Below are 21,468 nucleotides of genomic sequence, written 5' to 3'. Positions count from 1 at the left end.
TTGACAAGAGATGGAAAAAAATGAAAGAACGCAGGATGCGCATTTTCCAACTTTAAGCTTATAGGTTCAGAGTTAGTGTCCGTACTGATAGAAAATTATCTCATTTACTGCCATTGACGGCTAAAGACGTCAAATATCTTTTTTTTTTTTGCTTGTATAATATATAGAGAATATAGACAAGCTTTTCACTGGCTTGCTCAAACCAGCTGACAAACCCATGAAAACCTCAATAACAATTTTAATATCTCATATGGCAACACTAAAATATATCCTAACAATTTTTATACTATACAGAACAAATAACTTTGGCGTAAATTCATTTCTAATCATAGGATGTGTATCCCAAAACAAAACAAGAGGTCATATTTTACAGGAAGCAAATATTTAGGTTCGATTTTTTGTTTTTTAACAGACTGTACATACGTTATTCTCCTTTAATCTGGCAATGATTGAGCAGACTTCCTCATTCACTGTAGATCATACTGCTTAGCAACACGCGCACGCACTGACACTTTTGGCTGCCAGGATGGCCGAGTGGTCTAAGGCGCCGCGTTCAGGACCCAGTCTCCCCAGGAGGCCTGGGTTCGAATCTCGAATTTCCCCATTGTGGGACTAATAAAGGCAATATTAAAATATTATTTTTCTTTGAGGCCGATTTCTTTGGTTTCAAAGCAGCTTTTAACTAAATGATCGCCATGGATTCTTTACATGCGTCACTGCTATGTCTCAATAAGTTAAAGTTGCACCAGTAAACATACAAAGGGGCATTAGTGTCATTAGCAGATGTACTATATTGAAATGTCTCCAACTTAAACCTCTTATTTCAAATACACATTCCTTTTAAATTTGTATGCATGATTATTTTTTTTTCCTGACATAAAAGGCACTGAATATGCCATTTAGTGTGCATAGATAACGATAAAGTGCAAAAGTATTTGGTTAAAAGCTTTATATTTGTGACATCCCTGTTGCTTTGTGATCCAGTCTGTGAGGCGTGAACATGTATATGAGATGAGAAATATCCAAAATATCCATCTGTCTTTTGGAGTTAACCTCAGATTTTTCCAGTTTCTTTTTATGTCACCCAAGAGGGTGCGTGTTTTGAGCTCTACTTCTCGTCCACCACAATGATTTCTTCGGGGATCTTCTCCTCCGAGTCGGAACAGTCGGAGAGCTTATCCAAGTACTCCATGTCTTCGAAACGTTCGGCCACACACTGGGCTGTTAGGCGGGCTTCCGGGTCGTGGTCCCAGCAGTCGTCTATGGAGGAACAAACAAGCTGGATGCCCTGCAGGGGGAGGAATGGAGAACACATGCGGTCAGGCCCAATGGCTAATCGATTTGCGTGCAGTGGCACACAATCTTTTCCAGGACTTCTCCAGATGAAAAAATAAATTAAAAAAGAGAAAAGCAAATAGTGCGAGGCTGTAACCAAATCACGCAAAAATCAAAACTTTGCTAATGTACAGCCATTTTTTTTTTCGTATTGTAACAGTCATTCAAGTGGAAAAATAAGTTAACAAGAAAACCACTAAACAGTCTAATAACTGTAATGGTGAGAGTGCAATAAAAGAATAAATGCAATTATTTATTTTATTTTTTTTAAGTGACAGACTGTGGCTATTTGGGAGGCTGCTGGCAATAATAGCCACATTCATTGACCGCTCGGGAATCTGTTTCGGCGGCAAAAAGCTTCGGTTTTCAGCCACATATGAAATATAAATATAGTTAAGGATATCTTTAAACAACACAACATAGGTACTTATATACAGGATCCCCTTGTATTCGCGGGTACTGTGCCATTCTGTGTCTAGCACAGGGGTGGGCAAACTTTTTGATTGGCGGGCCACAATGGGTTCTAAAATTTGACAGAGGGGTGGATGGATGGAGTGTTTTGGTAACCTCACCTCATCGGAGAAAAAAATAAATAAAATAAAATAAAAAAGCATTACAATAACATATGTTTTTGAAAAACCACAGTATTTAGAAAATAAAACATTAACAAGGTATATTCATTTAAATTTTCTTCAAGTTCGGCGCGCCGGATTAAAACGTTTAACGGGCCGCATGTGGCCCCCGGGCCGTAGTTTGCCCATGCCTGGACAAGCTTGTATATAATGGCCTCTATTAATAGTTTAAAGTGTACTGCAACTATACCACAAACAATAATACCCGAAAAATGTCATATTTCAATCTCATCATACATTAACCTTAAAATAAATAGCTTCAATAGATAATTTCATTTTGGGCAACCACTCTCACAACTTATGCCTCCTCCGCTAAGTTCGCTGTCTTCAAACAAGATGCGTTTCACCTCAACCTAGTTCAGTGCCATCAAGATGCCGCAAGAAGACCTGTCCTACGGAAAAGTAGGACTACTTTGGTCAGTTCTAACACTGCATGTAACATTATAGCTCTGCAATGACCTCAAAAATTGCATTTGCGCTGTGGAAGATCATGTGATGTGAAATAGCATTTTGATTGACAGTTGTGAGTATGACAAAGGAGTCAATATGGCACCAGGTTTTGATTATTAGAAAGCAGATGAGCTAAATATATTTATACACAGCATCTTTTACAGACGATGAATTAGATTAGTGGCATCAAAAGCGACCCAAGAAAGGTTTAGTAGGTGGTTGTGATCCTGAAGGAAAGCTAAGAGAATGCATTTGAGGAGCGGTTGATAGTGTATTTTGGGAAGGCAGTGTCAGTATCAGCACAGTTGATTGCATCAGTAGCCTGTGACACATTAGCCATGGGAGGAATGTAAACAATCATAATAGGCAGGGAAACCACCGTGGACAAGTAATATGGGTACAGACTTAACTGCTAACAGTTTAATATCCGGCCAGAACACACAATCCTTCACTGAAATGTCCTGGGTTGCACCATCTGTTGCTCCCTCACATACCAACTTTCCCCTCCTTCCTCTTGTCTGGCGACTCTCAATGCAATTCCGATCCACCCGCACCAACTGGAAGGCGGCTAAACTTACAGTAGTAGCACTGTGGTATGCTGACATGCAGCCATGTCTGAATTAAGCGTCTGGAAAAGCCCCTTCGATTGAAATCCGGATTTGTCAGGGATACTTCTTGTCCGTGATAATATCAGATCTCAGACTGCGACTCAAGCACGGGAAAAGCAAATAATTGAGAATTTTCAGGAGCTTTTATTAGGACCAAACAGATCAAACATTACGTGTGATTACGGTTGCCAGTTGTATGTCCTAAAAATCCACTTTTGACGTAATGTCTTTCTCGCCTGGTTACTCATCCTGAGTGTTTGAAATCAAAAGGACACCACCCAAAAACTATATTTAATAACAGCGACAGCTGAGATTCACACGCAACCTCAAAAATCTTTTCCAGTTTAGCCTTATTGCAAGGCAACCATTTTGTCAAACTGTAGTGTACTCAAACTAAAAACGATGGGCAATGCACCTGTTTTTTTGGGGGACTTGGCCTCACCGTCGTATGAATGACTTGTCTATTCGATGAGGTGGTGGCCAAAAAGTCTGAAACCTGGAAATTCCCAAATCCATATAGTATGTGTGTGTGAGCGTGCGTGCGTGTGTGTCGTGGGTAAGTGTTGCCTCTTACCGTGTGGTTGATCCAGCTGTTGGGAATCTCAGGTCTTCCTCTGTCTCGGAGCACGCTGTCCTTCATGCTCTCCACACATGGGTGCTCCCTTAAATTTCCAAAAGGAGGCTCATACTCTTTCACCTCTGTTTTAAAAAAAAAAAAAATACATATATTATCATCATATTTATTATCATTGGACAATAATAAAGACAATGACAATGAGCCGACAAGGACTGAAAGGAAACATGGAACTGTTGAGACAACGAGGAACGCCTGGACAAGACACAAAAAGGATCGGAGGGTGCTGATTGGCTAACACAAGGAACTGGGATCACGGAAACAAGTAATACGTAATACATAGACTAACAAGACACAAAGGAGCACCTGAACTTAAATACTACACCAAAATCAACCAAATTAGATCATGACAGACTGAAAAAGCTGTAATAACTGGATAACTCTTTGTCATGACGCTAAATGCATTAGCATTTTACTTTTACAATTAAACAAGGATAATTTATCATTTCGGTAGCAGATGTGTTTTACGTTCATATAGACTATATCAGGGGTGGGCAAACTTTTTGATTGGTGGGTTCTAAAATTTCACAGAGGGGCCGGACTATGAGCAGATGGATGGAGTGAGAGACAAAATACATTTAATTTTAAAAAGCATTACAACAAAATCTGTGTTTGGCACACCAGAGTATTTAGAAAATAAAACATTTTATTTAGTTTATCCATTTAATTTCTTTCGAGTTTGGCGGGCCGGATTAAAACGTTTAACGGGCCGCATGTGGCCCCCGGGCCCTAGTTTGCCCAAGCCTGGTCTATATGATCCCTGCCATCTTTTTACATGGTTGTGATTATTGGCTGACCAGATGTAGAGAACAGCCTCATTTGCAGTGGCAAGCCAGAACAAAGACGTACAGTAATGTGAAATCTTTACCGCATTGTTCACATCTTGTTGATTTTCTATATAAGAAAAAGCGTTGAGTGGTGACTGATATGGTACAAGGCGGACCTCGTAATAGGATCACAATAACATTGCCTGTTTCCCCAAAGTCTGTGTGAGTCATCCACTAATCCACTCCCGTCCTCCTTTGCTGGCTTTTATTAAACTCTAGTGGCTGAGACACTTGTTTTGCATTCTTCACTGGTTGTAAAAGCCTTTTAAACACCGACACACGCTGCATATATGTAAATATATATATAATCTTTTTTGTCACGTGGAGCCTCGCTGTTACCTTCAACCCATACGTGCAGTAAACCTACGACACGAGATCCCGATCTGCACACATGATTCATCACCAGTCACATGTTGAAAGTTCAAACATGTGACCTCAAAAAAAGAAAAAAGAAAAGAAAAAAACGCCCCTCTCACACACATACACACCATGCAGCCCGGCCCTCTAGCCTTGACAGCGTTGACGATCTGACATCTGGAAAGCAGCTGCCCAAACCTCTCCTCCTCATCTCAAGTCTGGCCCAATCGCTCCCTGCTGGGACTCGAGGCATTTCGTCTCCTGTCTCATGCTCACCTCGCACTCCGCCATTATCCCCCCGCAGGCCCCACCCGTCGCAGGAACGCCTTCATAGGCTTTCCAAGCACTAAATCCGTAGCGGCTAAATTATATAGGAGACTTTTTGTAGGAAATAAAAAGGCCTCCACGCCAGCATTTCTGTCTCCCGTAGGAGTGTTCATCATGCTGGATCCCTCGAACGCTTCGTCTGCCTTTGTTCAAAGGCGGATATTTCATTTCACTGTTGGGAGGACCAATATATACAAAAATGTCTCACAAGATATGAGATAAGTTAACAGTGGCACATTATATTGTTTCAGCTGACTGGAGACAAAAAAAAAAAAAGCCACACCTTTGCTAGTAACAGGTAAAGTACCTAACCCGCACACCTGATAAGAAATCATAAATGGTCCCTCCATGTTTTATATTGAGAGAGTTGAATTATGCAATTCGTAAGTAGATTAAAAAAAAAAAAAGATGAAACGCTATCTCAACATAATCACATGCAATGAATGGTATGAACAGGAGATTTTTAAAAAGCTGTAATTTCCTGCTGTCATTTTCAAGCACAGTGTCAGTGAAACCTTCATTATGTAATTATTTTGGGAAGACTACGCCCATAAAACACACGCAAAAAAAATAAAATAAAATAAATAAAACAATCACTCATCTATGATATCACAAATGATGTCATGCAAGACCTCATATAGTGAGCGAGGCATTAATTCTGGGTGTGCGAGTTTTGCTGTTCGGTGACATTAAATAAAAAATAAAGGTCCAGGCTCAAAAAGGGCGGTCAAGACAAGAAGAATGGCAAAACTCTTTCAATTCGGTTGTTTATTTTCATATGTACGATTAATTGAATTATGCCTTTCAATAGTTTTAGTATTAATGGTTAACTTCTTTTTACACTTGATTGTTAAGAATGCTGAAAAACCTTTAATTTAAAAAAAAAAGTGCCTGTACACAGGTTTTTATTTATTATTTAATTCATGGGTTTTGTTATGTCTACTTGGTGCCTGTTTTAAAATAAAAAATAATAAATAAATAAATAAAAAAAAAAAAAAACTGACTGGTGGTGCTTACAGACGACTGCGTCCTTCGCGCCTGGCAGATCTCAGATCACACCAAAGGCGCACGAGCTGGGACAGAATGACCATGTGGCCGCCTGCCACCGAGACTCAGAGAGCTGATCCGACATCTGTCGCCCGCAAACGCACAACACGGGCAGGTGGCATCGGACACAGGCGGTGTGCGGAACTTCTGTCATTAAAATGAGGAGCTTGGACGCGTTGCTCAACTTATGCACAGAATGCGCACGCCTGCGCGCCGACACATGTTCATACTTTGACGAGTGGAGCAAATGCGAGTGCTCGCGGGTGACTCACTTATTTCTTCTATTTAATTTTGGATCTTTGGGAAATAAAGTCTGTAAAAATCCCCTCTTTTGAGACAGATTCTTAAACGAATACCAAACGCCTGACATTTTCCAACCGAGGCAAAGCCAAAATTGTTTTTAACTGAAATGTTTGGGACATGACAGTGAACAAAAACATGGCTGGACAAGTTTGATCGTGATCTCAACCCCCGTCAAACATCTTGCAATGAGTCAGCTCGAAACACACTGGCAGATTTTTTCTAACAGCAGGATGGAGCGTAACTTCAAATTTCTTTCCAAGGTGTTGACTCGTTCACTAACAGCCGAGATAAAATTGATGTACTTTTTGGCTTCTATATCCGTCAATGGCAGTGAATAAGTTTTAATGGCCAATTGTCCCAATACACGTGGATAAAGAAAGATGCATAAACAAGCAAGCTGCCTGAACCTGCCCTCAATTCTTATTCTGGTTCTGCTTTCCATCTCCATCTACTCCTCCTTGTCAGCCAATGTTGGCATGAGTAAAGCTCTCGAGAGTGTTTCCATGCAGTGGGGGAGTCATTAACTGCAGCATCACCTGCCTCGGGGCAGGAAGTATTTGAGGGACAGAGTGCAAAGATACACGAGGAAATATAGAGACGGTGTCAAGTTTAGCAGCACGGAATGATGGCGATATTCCAAGCAATGACGTGTGTACAGAAATAATGCCGCTTCCCTATAACTGCACGTTCGAAGCGATAGATAGGAAATCAGAAATAAAAAGATACAGACGGGAATAGGACGTGTCAAGTGAGTGATTGTCGAGTCAAACTCATGCTCTCGGGGCGATTTTTTTTGTTGTTGTTGTTTTTTAATATAGCCACGAGCATCTGGTCAGTCACGACAAGCAAGAATTCTGTCTGGACTTCTGCAGAGCGACATGGCATCCGCAAATAAAGACACGGTAGTTAAGTTGACACAAAAACAGTCAGTCTTGGGCCTGTGTTATGCAAAACAGGAAATGGCCCATTTTATTTTCAAAGTATACCCACAGAGCGTACGTATTCTTGTACTTTGGAAGGGAAAAACAAGTGGGATCGTGGGCTGCTTTGGCCAATGTGTGTGTGTGGGGGTGGGGCAAAACAGGAGACACGTTCATGCCGAAACCAGCTTTCAATAACGGCTTTGGCACAATGGAGACGAGAGCGGTCACAGCAAAAAACAGCCCCACAGAGACACTGAAGGGGAAGTGAAAACAAATGACTGAGGGCCGACGTGAAATAGTATGTCTCGCCGTCAAATAATCGGCCATTTCTATTATTTGCACGTATCCTGACCTTGTTTTTGCAACTCGATGACAAACGGATGGAACGGGCACATGAGCTGCATGAAGATTAATCCTCGAGACTCCCACAAGATTAATTGCGGCTTTCACACTCTGGTTTTGTTCTCACGTAATGCAGCACCAACGATACGGTCCCGTTATACCATATGACCATCAACTGGATGAAAGACGTAAAAAGAGGTCTCATCAGTGTCCGCTAATATCTTACCTCCGATAGCGCTGCACCTGGAAATGATCTCCCACAGGACAAGTGCCATGGAGTACACGTCAGCCTGTTTAAAGGACTCGATATTTTCCAGGTTGATCCTGGATTCCAAGACCTCCGGTGCCATGTACCTGGCTGTTCCCACCTTAGAATGAAAGACAATAATAAAAATATTAGACTCATATTAAACTAATAATAAAAGTGCTATTCTTGTGGAAATGCAGCAAGAGAGAAAATACTAATAAGACCAAGCTTTGTGAAAATCTATTATTTTTCTGCCACCCTTTGGTCCATTTATTTATTTATTTATGTGTGTTTATTTATCCATGTTAAAATAATCTTTAAAGACATGTAAAACGTATTTTGTAAGAGTGATCTCACCAAGCACAATAATATAACGTAAAACCATTCAGGTCAGATGAAAAACTTGGCCAACACCGCTTTGTTCTAATTAAACCAACATCTATTTAAAAATGTTTGCAGAGATGGAAGTTCCGAAGAGTTGCAACTGAAGTATGCAAATCAAGTATCAACAAGTATGTGGTGATTGACTGTGGTGAGAAAGATATACGACCGTAACTGACAAATAAACCAAATCCGGTTTAACATCAGCTAGTGTGCGAACACACGACATTGTGTTCCTCTAGCACATCTTCTGTCTTCCAAGTATGGGATTAGCAGAGCTGAGCAGGTGGGGGGCTGACAAATTTTCAGGGGTCCAACAATTTTTATGAATAAGGCCGGAGTGTCGAGGCCAGATCGCGGTCGGAGGGCGGGGGACTGACTGGCAAAAAAGGGTCAAGTGCCCAGCTCTGGTGATTAGCAGACGACAAATTTTCAGGTGTCCAACAATTTTTATGAATAAGGCCGGAGCGTCGAGGCCAGATCGCGGTCGGAGGGCGGGGGACTGACTGGCAAAAAAGGGTCAAGTGCCCAGCTCTGGTGATTAGCAGACGACAAATTTTCAGGGGTCCAACAATTTTTATGAATAAGGCCGGAGTGTCGAGGCCAGATCGCGGTCGGAGGGCGGGGGACTGACTGGCAAAAAAGGGTCAAGTGCCCAGCTCTGGTGATTAGCAGACGACAAATTTTCAGGTGTCCAACAATTTTTATGAATAAGGCCGGAGCGTCGAGGCCAGATCGCGGTCGGAGGGCGGGGGACTGACTGGCAAAAAAGGGTCAAGTGCCCAGCTCTGGTGATTAGCAGACGACAAATTTTCAGGTGTCCAACAATTTTTATGAATAAGGCCGGAGCGTCGAGGCCAGATCGCGGTCGGAGGGCGGGGGACTGACTGGCAAAAAAGGGTCAAGTGCCCAGCTCTGGTGATTAGCAGACGACAAATTTTCAGGTGTCCAACAATTTTTATGAATAAGGCCGGAGCGTCGAGGCCAGATCGCGGTCGGAGGGCGGGGGACTGACTGGCAAAAAAGGGTCAAGTGCCCAGCTCTGGTGATTAGCAGACGACAAATTTTCAGGTGTCCAACAATTTTTATGAATAAGGCCGGAGCGTCGAGGCCAGATCGCGGTCGGAGGGCGGGGGACTGACTGGCAAAAAAGGGTCAAGTGCCCAGCTCTGGTGATTAGCAGACAGCATGTCACCAGACAGCTAATTTCTTAGAGTTCTTCACAAAGTGTACTCAGCAGTTTGGTGGCGTACTTTACTGAAGCGTGATCAAAAAACACCTAAATTTGGCTTTATGTTGTGTGGTGTTATACTGACAACTCAATGTACGAAAACAGAACTAAACTAGATCAATAATGAAATTATAAATGAGCTAATTATACAAATGAGAGCTCTGATTGAAAAAGTAAAGGTTACCTGTCCGCTGTTTGCTAGCTCATCCACAGACAGCGAGTTGTCCAGACGGAGCGCAAGGCCAAAGTCACACAGGCAGCAGGTCAGGTCACTCTTCACGAGTATGTTGGAGCTCTTTATGTCCCTGTGTGCAATCGGCACCTTGTAGCGGCCGCAAGACGTGTGGTCACTGTGAAGATGAGCCAGTCCACTGGCGAGCGATCCTCCCAGTAACCACAAGTCGTGCCAGCTGATAATATGGTGGGTCAGGAAATCTTGGAGGTTGCCTCTTGGCTGGTACGCAGTGATCAGCCAATACTGTCTCTGTACTTTCCTCTCCTCCGCCGTCAGGAAGTGGAGCACGTTTTCATGCCTCAAGTCGGCATCCGAGAAAATGTCCTTCTCGTTCTTCCAGGACGCATACTCCTCGTACGAGAAAATCTTGACCGCCACGGTCTCGAATCCCTGCTCGTCACTGACGGAGGATCCCTGCTTAAGTTTGGCTTTGTAAACTTCAGCAAAGCGACCTTTGCCCACCTGGATATCCAGCTCGATGGGCAACAACTCAGTATTGTGATTGAGGTTGTTGGCGTGCGTTGAGCTGCTGTCGGAACCTTCGTCGTCCCCCATGATGGCGTGAGCGTCACTGAAGTCCAGAGGGGTACCTTTCTTTCGTTTTGCGTTAGCTCTGCGCTGGCGGTACACTCGATAGCAGTAGAAAGAGGTAATGACCACAATCGCCATGACCAGAAGAGGAACCAGGCTTACGAGGATGACAGCAACCTGGGAGTCCATGTCTGAGAAACAAAAATAAGACATGAGACGGAAGCTACAAATTACACTCAATTATACTTGCTTTAATTTTGCTACGCTTTCTTTTTTTGTGTTGAGGCGGAACGGGGTGAATAATAAATATATTAAAAAAAATAAATATATTAAAAAAAATAAATGAATAAGGCCGGAGGGTCGAGGTTGGAACGGTACAGAGATCGCGGGCGGAGGGCGGGGGGACTGACCAGCAAAAAAGGGTCAAGTGCCCAGCTCTGTTAATAAATCCTCCCCAATAGAATACTTCCATTAAATGTTTAAAAAATTATGTAAAACATTTCCTGTCCAATTTTGAGGCTCATCAGAGCAACACCTTTGTGAAGATTTTTTTTTTTAATTTCATTTCCATTGTTCCTTTTGAGTACTATTTTAAATTCACCAGTTTTGTAGACGTGAGTGTTTCTTTATTTTATTATTTATTTTCTCCGCTCCGTCGTAGCTTCTCCTGATAGACGGGATCCAAAGGAGCATTATTGTTGCCAATAACAAGAGGAGGAACGTAACCCTTCCCTGAGGAATGTCTGATGTCTCAGGAAGTTAAAGTTAGTGTTGACACCGCAGAGGCAAAGTGCCCCAAACCATGACCCAGTCAACCACATATTGTATCTCTTCATAGTTTATGTCTGAGGCTTAACATTTGGAAAGTCTTGTGTCTGGAAAAAAAAAAATGGAACCTTTATAATTGCGCCGTTTTTATAGTGCCGTTACTAAATAAGCAACTTTCAAATTTTTATCTCCAGACATACACACAGAAATGTTCTTTTCAACTTCCAATTTTGTTCAAACCCAAACCAGGGAGTCTGAGTTTAGAAGCAAGTGGTGCTGCGCGGCGGAGAAGCTGTGTAAATAAGAGAGGAGGAAGTATTGGGGAGGGCATCTTGTTGCTTGCCTAGGCAAGCTCCCTGCTTCGCTCTTTTTTTTTTTTTTCTAAACAGGAAACCACATGTCTGAAATCCTCAACGTGGCCCCCAGACGGTTTGTTTGCATTTTCACAGAGTGAGAAGACATTCCTCACAACAAACCTGTTACTGTACCTGACTATGCTTAGAACCAAGGTTTCATCACGTAAAAGACTTGAGAGGGGAAAAAAAAAAAAACAATTCAAAATATGAGCGCTGCAGCTATTGAATTATTTTCATATTCAGATGAAATTTCAAATCGGGTATTCGGACCATTTTTTCTCAATAATAAACGGCAACAGGTTTTCATTATTAGAAAATCAACACTTTATGCTTAAATTTAAATACATTATTTTCCTCTTCAGAAGCAATTAGTTGAAATTTCGATAAATCTCTTCCCATAAATGTGGTCTTTGAGACCAAGTGGCATCAGGAGACTTGACAAGAATTTTCAAAAATGAATGAATGAATGAATGCATGTGAATTCCTTGTAATGAAATGTTCTATGCGCCTTCACGAGTCTAAACATGGCATTCTGATTAAAATCATATATGTGGAATATGAGATAAGCCGCAACATTTTTAGCCTTCTTGGGCGGCCATTTTTTCACTTTTGTTGATCGAAAACAACATCAGAGGGCCACGGTAACGACCAATCACGGCTCATCTATTTTCTGAAGCTGAGCCATGATTGGTTGTTATCTGACCCCTGAGCAACTGTGATGTCATTTTCAGTCGACAGAAGTGACAAAATGGCCGCCCCCTTTGATGGCTAAAAACAGTAGATTTTACTAATTAATTGATATTTCACAAACGCAATATTAATCAGATTGCCATGTTTCCACGAGTGGCCCTGCATAGAACATATTCTCTTAAATATTTTTTGGGGGTTGACTTCCCCTTTAAGATTACTCCAGCTGAGTTACACATACTTAAAATGCTTTAAAAAAATACTAAAATATAAACAGTAGAATAGACAAGTCATGAAATTTAGCTATCCATGCTGAGACTGAAGAGCCCGCCTCTTGCAAGGCTGTTGAAAGTTACTGAGACGCATGAAGAAGAACAGACATTTCCCACAGCGCGCAAATTTACGTGATGTGGCTGCCGCTGACCAGGTGCTTTCAATTCGGCATCTTGCGGTAAGTCAAGTTCTGGAACTATACCGCTCGCTGCTATTATCGCCTTGGAGGCTGTAGTCAAAATAGAGTATATCTGATTCCGGCCCAAGAGTGACGTGACTGTACAAGCTAGTTGTTGGGAAAAAAAAAAAAGAAGAAATATGTTTGTAATCATGTAGTTGGATGCAAAACTGTGAGCACACATGACTGACAAGTAAAATAAAAAAATACTGGGTCAACAATGACTATGATGTAAGCAGACCAAGTTGTAAAAGATAAGAAAAAGCAAAGTCCTACTTCTTATGGGGGTTCTGCAGTGTTTTTTTTTTTACTGTGTACTATATGGACAACTGCATTGGAAAAGGTTTTCCATGACATGTGCAGGAACTGGAAAGGAAGAGAAGATATTCTCTCTGTTGCAGTAATAATGGTTCACTCTTCTGGTAAACGCTAACTTCAAATTTCTGGAGCGTGACTGGTTACTGTTCACCCAAAAATGCATTTTGGGGCCAGTCAAGTTCTTCCACCCAATTGTTTACGAGTTAAAATAACCCCCCAATGTTGCATTTCAGTCCCCCGACTTACAAGTGTTAAAGATGACACGTTCGTTGCACTCGTCCTCAGAGCAGGAGCACATGAAGAACGACGAGCCCATGCCCTTCCTCTCTTTCATCTCACACTTGCTGTTGTTGTAGTCCTCCAGGACCAGGCCGTACAGCTTGTGAGCTGGGTTGTGGCAGACGGTGTCAAATGTGACATTGTCGTCTTTCTTCCTCCTTTGCGTGCAGACAAACAATGACGTCAAAAATAGTCATCCGCCAAAATGCCTCACAAGAGTACGTACGTCACACATCTCAGATTTAGTCACAGTGACGGCTGACAGCTCGTTACTGTCGGTATATTCATATTCTTGGTTCAAAGGTCAACTGAATAAGGAAATGACTCCATCCTCAAACAAAATCACTTTGGCTGTCATGACATCAGCTCTATCAGGGAGTCTCGAAGGAAGAAGCATGGGTGGATCCTTACCAAATAGCGACACACACGTCGTCGTCATGGGTGCAGATGGAGGTGATGTCACACTCCACCTTGCAGCTTCCTCGACCCGTGCAGCTGGTTGGTTGAACGTCGCAGAACTTGCACAGTCTTCGTACCTTGATTATGTAGGAATCTGGGGAGAAGAAGAAAACGTTGGTACGAAGCGCTATGCGATGGCACCCCCCCCGTCCGTCTTTGCTCTTGTTCCGACTTGACTTTGCCAACAGACAGACACGATTGCGGGTGAGCGCCCGAGGGTTCGATCATTATCGTGGAGACAAATCCCAGACAGCCCCAGAACAAAGCAGACATGGATGTATCTCCTCACTCGTCGGGACGTTGCTCATTTGTCATGCATACCAGTCAGAAAGTAAAAGCAATCAGTCAGCCGAGTGAAAAATGTGTTAGGCCATAACAGACTATGAATATACCGGTTAAATCTGGCTTGGGCAAACTACGGCCCTTAAACGTTTTAATCCGGCCCGCCAAACTTGAAAAAAATTAAATGAATAAGCTTTGTTTTCTAAATACTCTGGTGTGTCAAACACACAGATATTTTGTTTTAATGATTTTGTTCATTTTCATTTAAAATTAAATGTTTTTTTTTTTTTCTCCGATGAGGTGAGGTTACCAAAACACCCTATCCATCTGCGCCTGTTCCGCCCCCCCTGTCAAATTTTAGAACCCATTGTGGCCCGCCAAACAAAATGGTTGCCCACCCTTGGGTTAAATGAAACTAAATATTTGAATGTCTCTTAAAGCATCGCCTGAACGGTGGAAGTTTGACTCTGCAAAAGATCAATTCCGGGAATGGGTTTTGTTATACTTCTGCCTGTATTTTGACGACATATTGACAACAAATGTGACTGCGGCGTGCAACTTGTCATGTACTCTTGTTGAAAGAAGCAAACATTCTTCTGTTCAACAAAAAAAGATTTATTAAAAGTTTTTTGACTTTTTTTTTTTTAAAACAAGCACAGCAAGTCACCATTGCGGAATTAAGTTGGACATGGTTCTAAAAGGAGGCTTTCAATAAGTTGCCGACATCAATTGAAAATGGAAGGTTGATGCATCCTCTGGGAAGGAATCCGAGCAAATGGCTTCACTTCAGATTTAACCTTGAAGTTAGGAATATGGAATAAAAGACTGCTCTAAAGTAACTCAATCTCTCAGGCAGAATATGAAGAAAAATGTGACAGTTATTGCTACAGCAAAATCACAAGGCACATAACCACAGGAAATTGAACCTGCTCAGTGCATTAGTCTGAAGCGTAACCAAATTATGAGATTGTGAACTCAGGTCTACTGACATTTCTTTTCATTTCTGAATAAAGAATGTGTGCACACTTCAACACCGGCAGGCAGACTTGCATCTCTTTCTCAACCAACTACAGCATTGAAGTAACATATCTTCCACAATATTCTTAATATGTCAGATGTGGTTTAATAACAATCATAAATCAGTATAAATTTTCCAACATAAAAGGACTCATGACCGAATATTAGTGAACCACCAAAATAACGCTAATATTTAAGAGATCATTTTGTATTTTACAACATACAGGCATGGATATATTTAGAATAGTGCGTCTGCATCATTAAGAGCAAGAAGAAGACAGAACGACCCCAACTAAATGTCTGTTACAGGAGCTGTTGCTTTATAATAATGACATCATTCCATTCTCTATTTTTATTTTTATTTTTTATTACGGCCTTATGTTAGTTGAGATGAAATGGTTTTGGTTGGTGTTAAAATTTTTGGACAAAAAACAGTGGCATTTTTTTCTTTGCCTCAAAGTGATGTTATGATTATATGATGAGTCTCATTTCTCGACAGAGTGAGAACAAGTTGTAAGGCGGGGAATCAAACATGATTTTTCTTTAAGCTTATCGATAGATGTACATCAAGCGCTTGTTGGTCTGAAAAGTAGCTCCACAATAAATGGGGGTAATGCACTAGAATAAAAAAAAAAAAACATGCACCTCATATTCATCCACAGAATGTCAGTGCACTATTATTGTTGGATCATCTTGAAACGTTATGCATCTCCAGCTAAGAAGGTAAAAGAAGCCTCCCTTGCTGTGAAGAAGCTCAACGTCTGTTTGGACATGCCTGACTTCACACTGACAGGAGGAATAGGTGGAAAGGTGGTGTGTGTGTGAAAGTGTGTGTGTTTACTGTATATGTGTGCGCTGTGCCACAAAAGCCCTCTTTGTCAGTATTCAGGGTGGAGCATAGCCTTGCGGTTTGCTGCTGCAGAAATACTGTGCAACCTGCAGCGAGAAAGGAACGGTGCATCCTCTTCTCGAATGCATGCACAAAAACAGCCGGTTTGAATCCTTTCACGATGACAACTTGACCCTCTTGAACAAACTTTTTGACAGCAATTCCGGTGAAGGATCGTGTGGTGTTTTCAAGTGAGGTTTAAGGGGGTGTCCATGCCCGAGTAGTCGCGTTCGATAATTATATAATTAGTGCAGGGGGGAAAAAAAGCGCGTGTCATTTAAACCCAGCAGGGTGGCTTTACAGAGGCCGAATGGTTTTAATTGTCACTCGGGGTTACGTTTAATTGCAGAGAGAGGAGGTTGAGAGTGAGACAGATGAATGCACAAGACTGTCGTCTTCCTCGGGGAGGGCTTGCAGGCAATGTGGCCAGCGCACCAAAGATGGACATATCAACGCATGAAACCGCCCCGTGGAACTTGTATGTATATAAATTAACTTGGTTATTTTAAAAGTCATAGGAAAAAAATCTAAAATAAACAAAAGAGTTCTTAAACACCACTTTGTAAAAACAACGAGAAGACAGCGCTTGCCCAACACCTGAAGGGAAAAAAAAGTCGGCGTTTGAATAAAAAAAAAAAATAAAATAAAAATCAACGGCGTTTAAGTAGCACCGAATTAACTTTGGCAGCTTTAAAAACTTTTTTTTTTGGACAGCAAAAGTTCAACTCACCCGCCTCCTCGAGCACAATACTACCACAGAGTATCGCTCCACACCAGAAAGCGGAAAAGCGAAGTAGCTCCATTAAGAAACGGACAAAGCGCCCCTCTCTTTCTCATTAATTAGCCGAAGCCTTGACGGGGATTTAATATCCAAACTTTAGCGAACTTTCTTCGGTCCGCTTGTTGCTCCCCTCAACTGCTGCGAGAGAGTAAACACAACAGGGCAGGACGTGTCCAATATGACTCACTGTACGAGTACTTTCATGAAACAGGAAATCTTCTGAGGGGTTGGACATTTTTTTTCTCTCTTCCTCCTCCTTTAGTCATGGCTCATGTGGCTCCCAAAAAGTCTTGAAGTATATCATTAGGAGGCGAAGACCCGGCAGGGCAAAAACTTGAAATGACATGTTCATAAATAGCTGACTGAACAGTATATGGAGCTTCTAAAGTTTTCGCACCTTTTCCAAAATTACTTACAAAACAATTTTATGTGAGATTCACATAAACTGTTTTTTTATAATCTCTTTCCTCAGTTTAAATGATGGAGGGGCTACAATTTTTCACAAGGGGCTAGATATGCATGCACTTCCTAACCAGGTGTATAACAAAAATGTCATTTTAAGTATGGACAAAACGTTTAAAATACATGCTCTGGCAATATTTAATTTTTCATAATAAATCTCTCACTGCATGATTAAAAGAGCATCGATTCAACTTGAAGCAAACAAGTAAACTGCTACACGATGCAGTGCAAAGGGTTCTCTAGCATAAAAACTAGCATTCAAGGATGGCACAAACCTGCTGAACAGAAGCGCAACATTAAGCGCTATTGTTATTTTTTTCCCATAAAATTGAACTCAATCAAAATGTAATATTATCGAGGTACTGTTTGTCTTGTAAATGCAATGTAAAATGTAATGTAAAATGTCACGCCAGATAAAAAGTCTTTTCCTTTTTTGTTTCCTACCTGAAAAAAATGAGTATATTTAATTAGGGTGCATACGTTTATGCATCTAACTTTAGCACTCTGGAGACCAGGGGGTCTGCAAACTTTTTGATTGGCAGGCCACAATGGGTTCTAAAATTTGACAGATGGGCCGGACCAGGAGGAGATGGATGGAGTGTTTTGGCAACCTCACCTCATTGGAGAAAAAAAAATCATTTAATTTTAAATGAAAGTGAACAAAAGCATAACAACAAAATATATATCTTTGACACACCACAGTATTTAGAAAATAAAACATTAACAAGGTTTATTCATTGAATTTTTTTCAAGTTCGGCGGGCCGGATTAAAACGGCTAACGGGCCGCATGTGGCCCCCGGCCATAGTTTGCCCACCCACATGCTGTAGACAGTTAAACTGTACCTTGTATGATCAAAATGTTTTAAAAATAATCTTTTTGGGGAATTTTTACAATACTTAGCACGTTTCTTTTCTAATCTTGCACTCAGGTAAAACACCAGTTTCATAAAAACAAAAACTAATACTAAAACTAAGTGCAAACTAATAAAAACTAACAAAGCTCCAGTAAAAACTAATTACAACAAAAACAAAACAAAATAAAAACCCTGTTCTCAATACAATTTTTTTTACTTTACACTGCCTAAGTAGCAGCCTTTTTTCAATTGGTAAATAAAAATCCTGCTTGACAAACCGGCAACCTTCAACTAGAGTCAAACTGTCCTTCATTATTTTTTGATTTGATGAGACAGAGGTTCAATTCCTATCCTGTTTTTTCGTTCACCCCCTTATGGGCAACAACATCTTATAAGTCACAAAAACAGCGTTGCTCATACTTGACCAACATCTTTTTATTCTGAATATGCCTCGAAAACGTTGGAATTTTAATCACTGCCTTACAGCACATGAGACGAGCACATCACGCCTGAACTCAGCATACCTTGCAAGCCCTCACTTCAGTGAGCGGCAAAGGATTAACACTCTTGCAAATAGTGTGGCTTGAATCACCTACGCGATACCTCCCCCAAAAAAAAGTCCTTACAGGGCGGGAAACTGCTGCCCGCAATAGATAGTAGATAAGCGTCTAAAATTAAAAGTTGGGAGTCATCCCTTTTGTTTTCCTTGTCTTGTTTTTTTGCCCTCTGTTGACTCACTGGTGGGGGCCGCACTGGTGTGACGCAAGCGTATTTACGTAGCTGAGGCAGATATCGCACACACCGCTGGGGAAATACGAGCTAGATTGGGATTTACTATTCCCGAGCCGAGTGTGGCAAACATGGCGGAAACGTTGTATAAATGACATTCATCTTGAGAGTTTCCAGACTTTATCAATTTGCGACAGTAAGTGGCGAATGTCTCGTCTTATCTCATAGATTTTTAATAAAGACACACAGAGGTTAAGTCTAGGATGACCCTCATATTTTTCCGTCATTATTGCGTTGATGTTTCAACGGGTTTCCTTTGTGCCGCATACTTGAGCAGTGATGTCACGTTACAGTCATGACCTTGCGACCCTCGAGCTTATAACTCTCCACACAGGACGTCCTCTTCCCTTTTTTTTTTTTTTTCACTCGGAGCTGGCTCACTCAGCTTTTTTTGAACGGCTCTTCTATTGATTTTGGTGAGCTTGTGCACATGAAAATGACCTTTTTCACCGTTTCCACATTACTTGCGAGGGAATCTGTGTGTGGGCCGGAGGGTGTGTGCGTGTCGCGCTCGCTCGAGCGTGTTTGCCAGGCGGGAGTTTGAGCACTGCAAGATGGGGTCCAAGCCACAAGGTGGAGATCCGGCTGCACTCTGAGCCCTAAACAACCATTCCTCATTGACCTTAGCACAATTAGAGCAGTGGTGGGCAAACTACGGCCCGGGGGCCACATGCGGCCCGTTAAACGTTTCAATCCGGCCTGCCGAACTTGAAAAAAATTAAATGAATAAACCTTGTTTATGTTTTATTTTCTAAATACTGTGTTTTTTTCCAATACATATATATTGTTGTAATGTTTTCATTTATTTTTTTTTTCTCCGAGTCTCACTAACTAGCACTAACACACAACACTTACCCGTTTTTAAAACGTCAATTTATGTGGCTTGCTCACAAATGCCTTTCGCTTTCCCTTGACGTTATGCATTTTTTTCACCTCAGTGCACAAACACAGATAAACAAAAGCAAGACAAACATCCTGAGTGGTGTCATGTTCAATAGCAGGTGCTTGGCATTCGCGGTAAGCTCCTTTGGTTGAGTGGAAAAACAAACAGAGAAACTTCATGACAAATCTCTGAAACGTGCTTTGAGATAATTCAGATGGCAAACAAGTCTTGTGGGCAATACACAAAAATAAAACAAGCTGAAACATCACAGTGGTGTCCTATCAGAGTTTTGTTGCCTAAACACGGAATATTTGTATTTATCATTTGGCTTTTGAATTCTCTCTCGGAATGACTAAAAGGGGAAGTCAACCCCAAAAATAAAATGTCATTCTGATTGATATTACATTTGTGGAACATGAGTTAAGCAGCACCCATTTTTAGTCATCTCAGTAGGCGGCCATTTTGTCACTTTTGACGGAAACTGACATCACAATTGCTGAGGGCTCAGGTAACGACCAAATATGGCTCAAATTTTTTTTTCCTGAAGCTGAAATATATTTTTAATATATTATATTTCATATTTTTTTTCTTGAAGTCAAATCTCTGCTCTGGCCTTGCTGCATGTTTCCACATTGTCACAGTGCTTGCGTGGTTTTCTTTAAGGATAATTGGCATCGTCCATGTCACTAAAAATGGTTGTTTGAGAATATAGAAAGTGCCCTGCAATTGTTTAGCGACCAGCCTGGAGTAGACGCGACCTCGTACCCAATGTCAGTTACTTGCCAATGGACAAACTAGGAAACTGGGAATCAAACCGTGGACCTTTTGTACATCATATGCTAATTGATGGGACCTCTTCTTGAATAATTATTATTAAAAATGATTGAAAAATTCAAACCAAGTTATCATACTGGCTTTTTAGCAACACTTGTAAAGTCTTGTTGATGCGGCGTATTTAAATAACAAGACAAGACGAGATGCTTTGAAAATAACTGAAAGTTAGTTGTCGCTGACCAGCTAGTTTGACATCTGACTTGCAAGTCCAACTTTTAGAATGCAGCAATTTGCCAAATTGTCTTTTTGACCCAAGGGCAACTTTGCACGCCTCTCATTTTTGGCAATGTAGAAGTGAAGCAAACAAAACTGAACAAATTCCTGTTTGAGAGGCACCTTAAGATCCTGGATGGACTCCAATATGTCCAGAAGTCAGTTACAAGGAGTTCTATTAAAGCCCCGGAAGGGCATCTCCTTAACACTCACTTGCTCCCTATTTGTTTCTGCAAAGTGTTAGTCAAGTTTTCAAATTTTCTCCACATCCATCCCCATCCCAAGTCATGATTGTGATTATTTCGTTTTGTTCATGTTTATTAGCTCATTAAAAAAAAATAATTTTATTCCTGATGAGGCACTAGCAGATAAAATTAGGTAATTAAAAGTCAAGGCGATTTTTTTTTCCAATTAAAATGCGCAGATGTCTCTTTCAGAGTGAGAAAGTCCTTCATTCAAGTGAATGTCAAGTCATTTAGCCACTTCTCCTACATCATCCACATCAGGCGTAGCCAAACTACGGCCCGGGGGCCACATGCGGCCCGTTTAAACGTTTTAATCCGGCCCGCCAAACTAGAAAAACAAATTAAATGAATAAACCTTGTTCATGTTTTATTTTCTAAATACGCTGGAGTGTCAACCTTTGATTTCTGTTAGAGTGGAGATAAGAAAAAAAAAACATTTAAAAACAGTGAAAGAAATATTTGCATTTTATCTGCAGAAACGCGCTTGGCT

At 41.2% G+C, this 21,468-nt stretch overlaps 1 protein-coding gene across 1 annotated transcript; it reads right to left on the bottom strand.

Moving 5' to 3' along the window:
- Positions 1–934: 934 nt before the first annotated feature.
- Positions 935–16,935, bottom strand: tgfbr2a (transforming growth factor beta receptor 2a). The gene is made up of 7 exons (XM_088278536.1): positions 16,647–16,935; positions 13,681–13,822; positions 13,237–13,427; positions 9,829–10,601; positions 8,012–8,153; positions 3,600–3,724; positions 935–1,288 (listed from the first exon to the last, which is right to left on the bottom strand). The coding sequence occupies exons 1-7, from the start codon at positions 16,717–16,719 to the stop codon at positions 1,109–1,111; spliced, it is 1,626 nt and encodes a 541-aa protein (XP_088134662.1). The 5' UTR covers positions 16,720–16,935; the 3' UTR covers positions 935–1,108.
- Positions 16,936–21,468: the final 4,533 nt, after the last annotated feature.

This window comes from Idiotropiscis lumnitzeri, chromosome 16 (assembly GCF_059441095.1).
Source record: "Idiotropiscis lumnitzeri isolate Australia: NSW breed Sydney's pygmy pipehorse chromosome 16, RoL_Ilum_1.0, whole genome shotgun sequence".
NCBI lineage: Eukaryota > Metazoa > Chordata > Actinopteri > Syngnathiformes > Syngnathidae > Idiotropiscis > Idiotropiscis lumnitzeri.
Note: the sequence above shows the minus strand (reverse complement) of the source record. Positions and strands in the feature narration are given on the sequence as shown.

Coding starts and splice junctions, on each gene's coding strand:
- tgfbr2a (XM_088278536.1), bottom strand. CDS start 16,719: ATGGAGCTACTTCGCTTTTCCGCTTTCTGGTGTGGAGCGATACTCTGT. Junction 10,602..13,236: donor ACGTGTCATCTTTAACACTT/GTAAGTCGGGGG, acceptor TTTGTTTCTCAG/ACATGGACTCCCAGGTTGCT. Junction 1,289..3,599: donor ACAGCTGGATCAACCACACG/GTAAGAGGCAAC, acceptor CTCCCCCTGCAG/GGCATCCAGCTTGTTTGTTC.